The 13,317-nt window shown below is 30.5% G+C and overlaps 2 protein-coding genes across 2 annotated transcripts in view; one reads left to right on the top strand and one right to left on the bottom strand.

The window, feature by feature from the left end:
• Nucleotides 1-1,111: 1,111 nt before the first annotated feature.
• LOC136974561 (enkurin) lies at nt 1,112-4,656 on the bottom strand. The gene is made up of 5 exons (XM_067269476.1): nt 4,432-4,656; nt 4,193-4,338; nt 3,902-4,122; nt 1,455-1,601; nt 1,112-1,380 (listed from the first exon to the last, which is right to left on the bottom strand). Exons 1-5 carry the CDS (start codon nt 4,548-4,550, stop codon nt 1,195-1,197), a joined length of 819 nt encoding a protein of 272 aa, XP_067125577.1. The 5' UTR covers nt 4,551-4,656; the 3' UTR covers nt 1,112-1,194.
• Nucleotides 4,657-8,627: 3,971 nt separating this feature from the next.
• Nucleotides 8,628-13,317, top strand: part of LOC136974538 (E3 ubiquitin-protein ligase RNF138-like) — a 30,502-nt gene continuing 25,812 nt past the window's right edge. The window contains exons 1-4 of the mRNA XM_067269443.1: nt 8,628-8,817; nt 11,768-11,821; nt 12,326-12,400; nt 12,530-12,624. Of these exons, the coding sequence (XP_067125544.1) occupies nt 8,753-8,817; nt 11,768-11,821; nt 12,326-12,400; nt 12,530-12,624 (289 nt within the window). The 5' untranslated portion in view covers nt 8,628-8,752. The remainder of the gene's footprint in view (nt 8,818-11,767; nt 11,822-12,325; nt 12,401-12,529; nt 12,625-13,317) is intronic.

Genomic DNA, 13,317 nt, shown 5'->3' with positions numbered 1-13,317 from the left:
TGTAATGAGTGGCCTGTTGATTCTTCAATTTCTTGGTAGAGTAATAAAATGCTCCTTGATTTTTAAGTCGCTGTCACCAATATCTACAAAACGTAACGTAAATGAAAGTTGTTCCTTATGACTAATATCAGGAGTACAATCTAAAATAATACTAAAATATTTCGCTTTACGGGTACGTTCCAAAATATCATCACGAACAGATGCCAATAATGTGATTATCTCATTTTGTATTGTTTTACTGCAATAAGTAATTGATGTTTTATTTGATATTATTCGACGAACATGTTCATGCAAAGTAACGTCATATTTACTAACAAGTTCAACCAACCCCAAGAAATTTCCATTATTTTTAGTGAAAAATTGATCGGATGAACCACGAAAAGCCAAATTGTGTTCTGCTAAATATAACACAATATTCATTAGTCTTTCTAATACATTGTTCCAGTGTTCCCGTTCTTTAACAATAGCTGATTGAATATTTTTATCAATTACTGTACAAGTTCGAAATCTTTTCCGTGCCTCAGACTACTTAATAAACTTATTTAAATGTTCAGTAGAATTTTCATGCTGTTTTAAATACTCACTTAAATGTTTCCAGTTAAAATGACCTGTTGTTGCTAAGGCCGAATTGACTTTATCTGTGTAAAATAATTTACAACAAATACAGAATACCTTATTTCCACTTCTTGAATAAGATAACTATGAACGTAGAAAACGTTCTCCATTTGAAGTTATCCTATAATACATTGTTTTATTAAACTTACGATTATCCGAATCTCGTGGATACGTGAAATTAGAATCAATTTCTTTTGTTATCGAAAAATCAAATGCAAGGACCAGAACACTGAACACTCCCGGTAGGTCGCGGGTCGTATAGAGTATTCCGGATTTTCTTCACGTGTCGAACACCTAAAAAGGGCCAAGTTTCCCTTAGAAAGCCCTCCAGGAGACACTTCCCCTTGGCAGTTTGCGCATGTGTTGTACTTGCCCTATCCCATCAAATTAAACCTTTCATTCATTTTTCAACTTTGAAATATTTTGTAAAATAAATTGTCATTTATATAATCGCTATATTTTTAATAAGAATAAACAATAAGCCTAATTCGTTAATTTGAGTTTATTTTTCATAATTAATTGTACAAAATAATTTTCATAACAATTTTGCTAATGATATATAAAAAATTAACTTAAAAATTAAAGATTTTCTTCGGATGGAGCAATACGTATATTTTCGTATTTACTGATTAAATCTATATCACGTTCCAATTGTCCCAAACGTCTTTCCAACTCTTCCTTGGTCCATATTTTTCTCAATGTGTCGGGAACCAGAGGCAAAGACAAATAAATACTATTTAGTTTATTCCAGTTCTTTCTTAACCCCTATAAAATATAATTTATATTAAATTTAATAATGTTTTAAAACAATTTCATTTTATCAATTAAAAAGTGCATACTCTTAAAACACATTCCTTTTCATTTTCGGTTATTTTTGGAAGATCGCTTTTATGATATTCTTCATTAATGTATTTATTAATCATCATCTCCGATATTAATAAATCATAGTTTCTTTTAATCAAGTACTTAGGAATTAATCCATATTCCTACAAAAAATGATAAAACTAACTCATTTTGTAATATTTGAAACGTTGGAATTAAAAACTATACGAGTATTTATGATAAATAATTATTAATTAGCCTGTTCTCTACAGGGCCAGAATCGGATCTTTGAAAATATTCATGAATGATTTAATCCGGATATACTGAAAAATTTTATTAAATGTATAGAAATTTCAGACTAATTACTGGCTGAGTAAAATGGCAATTTACTAAAAATTAAATTAAATTAACTTAATAATTTAAATTTATTCATTTTTATATTTTAAACGCTTTCTTCCTACAAGGGAGGGTTTTCTCATGTCAGTCTTACATTTGGAAAATTATACAATAAATTGACTTGACAGATAAAAGAAAAACTTCAACAACGAGTTGCTTAACTTTTCCGGCTAAATTTTAAAACAGTATGGCGCCATCTGTTATCATATTTTATTTTTAAAAACTTTTTATATTTTTAATTTTTATAAAATGGAAAAAAGCTTAATTTTGAGGGTAGAGGTAAGTTTTATTAAAAATAATATATATATATATATATATATTATATATATATATAATACTAATGAGTAAAATCGTCATTAAGTCCAACCCTACTCCAGATATGACACATGATTCCCCTCTATTTCCCACCCCTCGACCTTTAACCACCAAAATTTAATAGCAATAATCCTCCTAATACACAAATCTTGCAAAATTCCAGAAATTTTCGACAAAATGCACAGGAATTATTAAGCTTCAAAGAGGGTGACAAAATCGTGCTTCCACACATACTGAGATCCATACATACAGCAAACAAAACCCCGATTTTTTTTTTTTTTTTTTTTTTTTTACTTTTTGCATTTCTTGACATTTCAAGGTCCCGAGTCAAAAAATGTAAAAATCTTGGGGATCGTTTTTTTGACTGATCGTCATACTTTCCCTCTCTTATATATAACAGAGCCTAGAAAATAAAAATACAGGTCTTCATATTACTTCTCCGGCTATTATGGATAACAGAGGGAAAGTATAGCGATCAGTCAAAAAATGACCCTCCCCCAATGTTTTTATAATTTTGAACTCAGAAAACCTTGAAACGTCTAGAAATGAAAAACATTCGATTTCCCTCCGCATGTATGGATGTTAGTGTGTGTGGGAGACACGATTTTATTGACACTCTTTCAAGCTTAATAACTCCTGAGCTTTTTGTCGAGATTTTCTGAAATTTTGCAGGGAGATTTGTGTGTTAGGAGGACTAATGATGTTAAGTTTTGGTAGTTACAAGTCGAAGGAGTGGGAGATAAAGAAGATATCTCGAGTAGAGTCAGACTTATTCACAATTTTACTCGTTGTTAGCATTTACAATTTTTTATGAAACCCATCCTTACCCTCAAAATTAAGTTTTATTGCCATTTTATAATACTGTAATTAAAAATATAAAAAGTTTTTTAATAAAATATCGGAACAGATGGCGCCACAAAATGTTTTCTGGAAAGTTAAGCAATTTGTTGCTGGATTTTTTCATTTATCGAATGATATATATTTTATTAAAATGTACGACTAACATAAGAAAACTCTCCTTTGTCAGTGGACAGTAAGGAAGCCTTTTTACTACCTATCGTAGGTTCGGCTAGCTAGGCCAACAATGGAAGTAGTGTGCTGGTGAAGGAAAATCTTGATATATTCGGGACAGACCGCCCATAAAAACGCCTAGAACTGCTCGCATGGAACCGATTCCAGGTCCCCATAACAGTAGAACGGCGACTTAACCGCATCGACCATCTATCCTGCTATTTAGACGGTCAGATGAGCGACGAGTTAGGATGCAACCTATCGCTCTGGGAATCAGGATCGAATCTGCACAGATTTTTCGATCCTGATAACCTCAGAAATTTTCGAGGAGTGGTTTGTCCAGATATTTCGGGCCATGTCCTTCACCAACTGACCGCTCCACTGTGGACCTGGCAGAATCCATAATGGATTTGCTAAAAAAAGTCCTTTTAGTGTCAATAGGGCAAAAACATTAGCGGCCGGATGGCCGAGCGGTCAAGGTTAGCAACCTGCCGCCCTGGGGGACCCCAGGGCGGCAGGCTGCTAACCTTGCTTAACCCGAAAAATCCCCAGGAACTTTTCGGGGGGTGGTCCGTTTGGATATGTCGGTCCCCGTCCCTCACCACCCGACCGCCCCATCGTGGGCCTGGCCGAACCCATAATGGGCTTGCTATAAGAAGCCCACTGGGTGGAAAAAGTTACAAATAAAAAAAATCAAAAAGATTTTTTATTTATTAATCGTTTATAGTTTTTTTACACTTACCTTTTTCCTAAAATATTTAGGTAACAACCCAGATGGTTCCAATTCCATGCAATCTCCAAATCGATTATATACTTGTCTAGGAATTAATTTTGGTGGTGTCATTTGAATGGCGTTTCGTACATTTTCTACTAAAAAATTTTTAACTGGTAAATCTGAGATGGGTGAAATGTCAATTGATATCACAGGTGTTCTATGACCATCTGGATACTTGAATAGTTTTCCTGCAACGATTCAGATTTAATTATTAAAATAGCCAGTCTTAATAATAAAACAAATTCTAGGTTTTCATACTTGGAGGTAATACTGGTTCTTTACTATGCTTTTTTAAAAAATTCTGTGGTGATGGCAAAGGTACTTTCTCGTATCCCATGGTTTGATTTGAACCGATCTTATTGAAATACTCTCTTATCACTATATCTTTGTATTTTGAAACATATCTATAGTATATAAATTTAATTTATTTCTAAAGAATATTATGTATATAGATGCACATAAATGAGAAATTTCTATGTTGCTACAATATTATTTACCTTTTTTCTTTCTTTTCAATAGGAGGCGCCGATTTTATAATTCGATAAATACTTTCCTCGTTTGGAGAATCTTTAATAATCTCATCTGGTTTGACGTAGTTAACAGGTATGCGATGCATTTTACGAATATATAAACAAACAACTGACGAATATTGTCAATGTCGCCTTAGCAACAATAGTAGAGTAAAACAATAGTTATTATTTATGAAAATATGTCAGAGATCAATAATACAGTATCGTAAATTCTAGACGTATGCATGAATAATTTTTATCGGAAGTTTTTTAAAAATCTTTTTGCATAAAGAATGTATATTGGAATTAATTAAACATATGAAAAAATGTTTCTAAAATTTTAAAAATGTATATTTTAATAAACTAAAACAGGAACGATACCTGGTAAAACGGCTTTCATACAACTGGATAAGCAAACCAATGGCATAGTCTGTTTCAAATGAAACAAATTATGCTATTGGTTTGCTTCTCTGGCTGTATAAAAGCTGCTTTACCAGGGGATACAGGTGAGCGGCCGGATGGCCGAGCGGTCAAGGTTCACAAGCCTGCCGCCCTGCGGGACCCGGTATCGAATCCGGACGGGTCGAAAAATCCCCAGGAATTTTTCGGGGGGTGGTGCATCCGGATACGTCGGTTCCCGTCCCTCACCACCCAGCCGCCCCATTGTGGGCCTGGCCGAACCCATAATGGGCTTGCAAATGAAACAAATTATGCTATTGGTTTGCTTCTCTGGCTGTATAAAAGCTGCTTTACCAGGGGATACAGGTGACGGTCCTGGGCGATTTACACTGGCCGACCGACAGAAACTTTGAAATTTTTGCACGCTTAGCAAGCATATGATTTTTGCGATATTATTTATTTATTTATTTTTGTAAATATTGGTAAAATATATATAAATATAAATATGGTTAAGACTTATAAGGTACGAGTTATAAGTTACGAACTATGAGTTATGAGTTATTTCCAACTTAGGAAAAGGAAATGTTTTAGAACAACGTACTGTAGCATCATTAATTAATTACGTGGTACATACGTCGTACGTCAGAAGCGGTTAGTTAACAAAGCACATCAAAGAAAAGCGGTTCTTCGAAAACAAATTCTTTCGAAGAACTTTAGTACTTTTTTGTTAATGTATTCATATTGTATTTAATGTAATGTATTTTTAATTTTATGTAATTATTGTCTTTGTTTTTATGCATATTGCTACTTTTGGGAATAGTCAATTGTCCTTCGAGAATAAATAAATAATGTATATAATACATATAAATATGTTTATTAATTACAAAATCGTTCTTTTACCTCGTTTTTAAAAAAATATTATTTAAATTTATCGGGTAATAGATCAATAGAAAATAATTACAATTTTTATAAAGAAAACAATAAAATTTGTATTTTCGTTATTATTCATCTCTTATTTTGTCGTCTAGATGTCCGGCGCCCAGTTAGCGTTAACAAGAGCCTCTGAGCGAGCATTAGTAAATAGAAAAGTCTCGAAGGACAAATGATATATACTCCCACTCGCTCAGTTGCCGGTGTCCCTTTACCAGGCAACACGCCCATTAACTTTCATTTACGAAAAGCTTACTATATTCATTTAATGGTTTATATGTTACAGTCAAAACCCGTTTTTAGTTAGAACGCGTTTTAACTAGTTAAAACTAGTTTATACTGGACGTCTTTGTTAAAACCCGTTTTGTCTAGTTAAAACTAGTTTTAACTCAAATTCATTTTTGACTAGCAGTAAATTCTAGTTTTAACTAGACAAAACGGGTTTTGTCTAGTTAATTTACTGCTGTACATGTTTTGATTTTAGATAAAACTAGTTTTAACTTTTAACTTTTACATTAGTTAAAACTAATTTTAGCTACATAAATGTGTTTGGGGGAAATAAATAAAGTTGTGTAGTGATTCGGGGAAGATGCCTAACATTTTGCTTATGAAGGAAATTATAGCGATAATTTGGGTTTTGGAGGCCTCTAACGAAAATATCATATTTTTGAGCATGTTTTTCAAATAAAACTTTGGAGTACAGTGGAACCTCGGTATACGTCCAATTTGGAATACGTCCTGTTTGCACGAAACAAATTTTCTCGGTATACGACTTTTGTTCGGTATACGACTTAATTCAATTCAATTATACGCAATTATATGTTTGATCTATGAACAAGTAGCACTATCGGTGTACTAGACCAGACTAGACGTTCGCGGTCCCACGGTTATAACTTTGTTAAATTTCTTCTGATTTTAATTTGTAAGTAAAACCTTTTATTAATCATGAATTGCAAAAAGGCAAATGAAAAGCAACAGAAAACTAAAAAATGACTAGAATCACAATGGAACTGAAAAAAGAGATTGTTGAGAAATATGAAGGTGGCATGGGTGTTCGAGATTTAACTGTTGCATACCGTATTCCGAGAACAACGATATCGACAATCGTGAAAAATAGACATTATTAAATCTGCTAACGTTGCGAAAGGGGTTTGATCAATTTTTAAACAGATTATTAGTATTAAGGAGAGTTTGATTTGATTTGATTTTATGATTTAAATAATATAATACAATATACTGTAATAACTTTAAAAATCTATAATAAAATTTATTTTTTATTAATGTGCTCAAACAGTGTTTAAATTATTTTATAACCCCATTAATATACCATATCAAGAGGGGGTTTTTTACATGAGAACGGATTAATCATTTTTACATTACTTCTTATGGAAAAGGTTGGTTTGGTATACGTCCTATTCGGTATAAGTCCAAACATCAGGAACGGATTAAAGTCGTATACCGAGGTTCCACTGTATATGAAAAATAATTAAATATTGTGTTTGCAATGACGACTTTTTTACTGTCCGGCATTTTAGGCATCTCACCCTAAGTATCCGGGTGAGATGCCAAATGCCATTAGGGTAAGATAACAAATATAATTGCATGAAATTAATTTTCGAATATCTTAATCAAATTTAATTTATTGCATATGTAGTACAGAGTACTTCATAGTAAGTATAACAGCACAGTATAAGTATTGTTAAGTTTTCGCCCGTTCTAACATGCTCTATAGCTAGCTGAAAGCTTTTTTCAGTGCAAAAACCTTTTTGAGAAGTCCTTATATAATTTCTATGCATATCCTGCAATAAAACGAGAAAACAAAAATTTATTTAAAATAGGTATATTGGAATTCAATTAACAAAAAATAGGCATGTTACCCCAAGAAAAATGTGGCATCTTTTCCATTTGTCAGGGTAAGATACCTAGTGGAGTCACGTGTTCTAGCATGTCTGATCGGGATCGGCGGTAGTTCACAATGGAAACTTTAGAACCTTAACTACATCACACATTAATTGTTTTTCGCAATTTTTAATAAATTCTATTTTAACTTTTAGTTTTAAAATGATTCTAGAAACATTTCACAACAAAAACTTCGTTCTTATCTTGCTTTTATTCTTCTCGGATGTAGAAAATGAGGTAACGGTAGCAACTACAGCTTTCCACACTCAATATTGGCCCAACGATTCATCATACAAACACATGACAATATCTGACGTCACCGTTTGAAAATATCAAAAAGTAAGCATCTTCCCCCGCTTACCATCTTATCCCGAATCACTCTATATGTTGCAGTCAAAACCAGTTTTTAGTTAGAACGCGTTTTAACTAGTTTCAACTAGTTTATACTGGATGTCTTTGTTAAAACCCGTTTTGTCTAGTTAAAACTAGAATTTACTGCTAGTCAAAAATGAATTTGAGTTAAAACTAGTTTTAACTAGACAAAACGGGTTTTAACAAAGACATCCAGTATAAACTAGTTTCAACTAGTTAAAACGCGTTCTAACTAAAAAATGGGTTTTGACTGTAACATATACATATACAACAGTTTATAAACAAACTTGAAAATAAAATCAAGTTATCATTTTATATTCATTATAACCTATTAATTTCCATTCGTTTCCGTATAAAAGGCCCACTAGTGGCCGAGCGGTCAAGGTCAAGGTGGCATCCTACCGCTCTGGGATCAGTGGATATTTTATCCTGTAGATTATAATGTAAAAATTGAAAGTCTTTTAAAATAAGATTTGTGAAGAAAATATTAAAATTATTAATTTATTTATTAAAATAGCGATTGAATGTTTATTTTAAAAATTTAAATTAATTATCCAATCATAAGCTAGTTACGAAAAAGAGTATTGAATGACGTCATACGAAGAAAACCCGCGAATGTGCGAATGCTGTTCGGAAAACGTGACTGTAAACAAATCAATAGGTCGACAGTTTTATTCGATTAATCTCGAATATTAGTAAGTTATATTAAATGGCCGTGGAAGAAATAAAAGGACTTGCTTCATCTATTCGGAAGACGCTAGAATGCCCGATATGGTAAATTGTTTATTGAACTTGTTATATATTATAAATATTCTTTTACTTTATAATTCATCACTAAACACCTTTAGCTGCTGAGAAACATTTACTTGCTTATACACTAACGTTTTCAGCCTAATGTATAGGCCATCCTCAGGTTTTTGCAATGTCAATTACAAACTTGCAAAATCTGTTAAACTGTCTGTTACAAAAGTATAGGAAAACCATAAATTTTGTGTTTTTTCAAAATTTATTTTGAAAGTATTACTGGAAATATTAATTATTTTTTATTATTATGTTATCAGGTTTTTTACATTTCATAAAGCAGCATATTTTTTTTCACAAATATTCATTTTTTGATGTGTTACAAAAGTATAGGGACACCACTTAAAACTTTCTTAAAAATTAATTTATCATAATAATAATTAAAATTATCACGACTAGGGTGAGATGTCATCATTTTTAACTATCATGGTGGCTTTTTGAACGTTTTATTGAATGTTATATGAACATTTTCAACAATGCCTTGTGAAACTGTACTTCAGGAGCAAGAAATATGTAAAATTTATTATTTGAGTGGTTCAGGAAAATCTCTGAGGCAAATTACAGATATTCTATAGATTACGCCCTATGGAATTTTGGGACTTTGAGTATATATTTGAACTCTGGAACTGAGACAAGTTCAACAATACCCTACTTTTGGACCAGAGACCAAAAATAAGAAAGTTATCATATTTACGATTTCTTGCCTTTCACGCATTGCATTCTACGTCATTTTAGAGATTTCCACTAGGTGGCACTGTTTATAGTTCAGTATACGTTTCCTTTTTTTTCTTTTGTTAAAGAACTACCGTGAATCAATAATTAGTGACATTAAACACTGGATGGCTGGCCGGCGGCTCCCCTCTGGGAGGAGTCCAACGGGAGTGCAAACAGTTGAATGCCACCTAGTGGAAAACTCTAAAATGGTGTAGAATGCATTGTGAAATGAAAGAAATCATAAATATGATAAATTCCTTATTTTTGGTCTCCAATTCAAAAATAGAGTATCATACTCAAAGTCCCGAAATTCCATAGGGAGTAATCTATAGCACTGATTCTTAACCGGGGGCCGCCAAATTATGCAAAATTTCCTTCAGAATATAATAAAAAGAAAATTGATGTATAACCAAATATCGTATTGAAAAGTTTCCTATTTAATTTTCATTATTTATTTTTTTATTTCTTTCTGCATACAACTTTGTTAGTACAGAAGAAATAAATGCAAATATGCTACTTACACTGCAGTATTTACTTCTTTTATTCCAAAGTAATTCTAAGAAACTATTAAGGCTTGGAATTTTAAAAATAATTAAGAAAAATAGTAGGCTTGGTAGTAGGCTTTGAAAATTTAAATATTTTTGCAAAAGATATGCAAAATCTTTACAAGTTGTGGGTGTTTTAGTTTTAGTTTAGTTTTAGCATCAACTTTGAATTGATTTATCGACCTGTTTCTTATTTTATTTTTTGTTAAAAATTAATGAGTTTTCATGTTTAATTGTGAAGTTTGAATGTTATTTAAATAGATAATAAAATACTGGTAATAAAGTTATGATTTACATTTATTATATAAAAAAATAAAGCAATAATAAAAAAAATCAATTAATTATAGATAATTTAACAAATATAAATTATTATTAAAAAAAATGGGTGTCACAAAAAAATTATGAAATATTTGGTGGGCTGCGAGTATAAAAAGGTTAAGAACCACTGATCTATAGTATCATATATATTTAACATTAACAGATTTCAGAAGTCTATTTCATTTAACTATCAAGCAGCTATGCTTAAGGAAATAAATTAGGCAGATATATTATATCATCTATCTAATTTATAATACACTAGCAGATGAGCCCGGCATTGCTCAGGCAAAAAACAATAGCAATAAAGATTAAGCTTATTAGATTATTTCGTGCTTCTAACCCTTCTACTATATTATATTATAGTACTTGATTTATATTTACAAAGGTTATCTTACATAAGGGTTTATCACACTGAATGACTAACACATTTTAAAAATTCTTTATTTCTCTACCATATACAATTTAAAGAATTTTTAAAATGTGTTAGATTGGGCACTTGGTGTGATACACTCTTACATAAGATAACCTTTGTAAATATAAATCAAATACAGTCAAACCTGTTTTTATGCGGGGGATAGGGACCGCATTAAAAAAAACGCATTAAAAAAAATCTCACGAAACTTCACGAATGGCTGTAAATAATAGTTTTCGCAACACAATTAAAAAAATAATTTTTTTATGCGGTCAACAGGGACCGCATAAAAAAAGTCTCACATAGAAAATAACTCAAAACCGTACGAAATAGAATTTATTGACAACAGATGTCAGCACTTGACTGCATCGTCTGGTCTATCGTCTGTTTTACATATTTTTGTCCAGGTGGTGTTTGTTGACTTAAAAAGTAAATTATTTCATTTTTCGCATATTCATGCAATAATATTACTATAATAAATGCATTTATGCTATAATAAGTTTATTTAGCTATAATAAGTCAACGTGAGACATGACGAATCGCACGAGACTAGTCGCCAACTATACCGCACAAATTAAAAATTCGCATTAAAAAGATTGGCACAGTATAATAAACGCTACATAAGATAAACGCTTTGAAATATAAATCAAAGTACTATAATATAATATAGAAGAAGGGTTAGAAGCACGAAATAATCTAATAAGCTTAATCTTTGCTGCTGTTGTTTTTTGCCTGAGCAATGCCGGGCTCATCTGCTAGTGTATTATAAATTAGATAGATGATATAATATAATATATCTGCCTAATTTATTTCCTTAAGCATAGCTGCTTGATCGTTAAATGAAATAGAGTTCTGAAATCTGTTAATGTTAAATATATATTTTATAGAAATAATAACTAATGAATATTATTACTTATATAAATTCATTTTTCAGTTTAGAACTATTGAATAATCCAGTTTCTACTTCTTGCAATCACAGATTTTGCAGGTAAATATTAAAGATCCATTTATAAAAAATTTATTTTTAAATTTAATAAGCTATTTATAAATTCTTATAAATTAACACTTTTAAATAATTACTATTTTACTATAAATTAATTCTTACACATGTAAAATAATCTTTTATAATTTTCAGTTATTAGTGAATGTCTTATTGTATCTAATATTATGTTTAATATATTATTTAATATTATTATTGCATATATTTTTAAATTAGTTTTGTAATTTTAAATATCTGGGGAGTTTAATTGATTTATGCTTTTCTAAACTACTGCTATGACACAAATAATGGTGAAGTCTAAGTTTAAGAATTTTTCCTTGGGTAAAGAAACTCTTGGACTTCATAAAATTGTAATAAAACATTATATTAGTAAAATCCATATTATATAAATAATTTATATTTTTATTGTTGTAAGTGCTATGTCTATAAAGAAAAAGTAACTTTATTCACTTAAAAAATATTTTTTTTACTTAAGTTTTATGTTTTATTTAGAAATTGTATCATAACTGCATTAAATGAGAAGTTTAAGGTACCTTGTCCATTATGTAAAGCTAAGGTTACTAAAAGGTAAGAAAATAATTAACATCTACTTAAAATTTTTTTATTTTTAATTATAAATTACAGAAAAATTTAGTTGTTAGGTGAAAATAATAATTAAAATTGTTTTATTTTATAATGTGTCATAAATATTTTTAGACAATTACAAAATAAAACACAACTTTCCGAAGTTATTTTAGTTGTGGAAAGACTTCTACAAGCAGTACAAGAAGATACACAAAACGCAGAGAAAAGTAAGTATTGTTTTATCTACGTAAACTGTATTGTTGTTGTTTTAAACTGTATGTATGATTTATATATACATAAATCATACATACAGTTTAAGGAGTGAATTATTAATAATATACTTTACAACATTAATCCATTCCAGAGATTTTTACATATCATGAAAATATTGTAATGTGTACTCAATAATAAATTCTTTGTTCTTGTAAAAAATAAAAGATATAATTGATTTTACATAGAATAGTAAATTAAGTTTTTCTTGTTTTACTATTTAAATTTAAGAAAAAATAAAAGATGAAAAAATATTGGTGGAATCACATTTTCTACTTGCAATTGTTTTTTATGAGCAAAATACCACATTTTCTTAATTATAAGATGCACCATAAAGTAGGAATAAAATTTTAAGATTTCTTTTTATGGGGAAATTTTTTAATAATCAATTTTATTAAATTTTGTTAAAGAGCAATACAAATTCCATCAAACAGATAATGCTAGGTAGTCCAATTTTCATGTCCTTTTTGCATAAACAGAGGTTTTGTTTTAATGCTGAATCATAATTCTGTCTTAAAATGGCCAAGTGGTTAAGTTGGCAGCTGACCACTCTGGGAACCTGGGATCAAATTCAGACAGGTTGAAAAAAAAAGAAATTTTTCAGGGGTGGTTTGTCCAAGTACATTGGGTCCCATTCCTCACTACCTGAC

The sequence above is a fragment of the Centruroides vittatus genome, unplaced genomic scaffold (assembly GCF_030686945.1).
Source record: "Centruroides vittatus isolate TY-2023 unplaced genomic scaffold, ASM3068694v2 contig_350, whole genome shotgun sequence".
Taxonomy (NCBI): Eukaryota; Metazoa; Arthropoda; class Arachnida; order Scorpiones; family Buthidae; genus Centruroides; species Centruroides vittatus.
The sequence above is the reverse complement of the archived record's forward strand: the minus strand, read 5'-3'. Positions and strand labels throughout refer to the sequence as shown.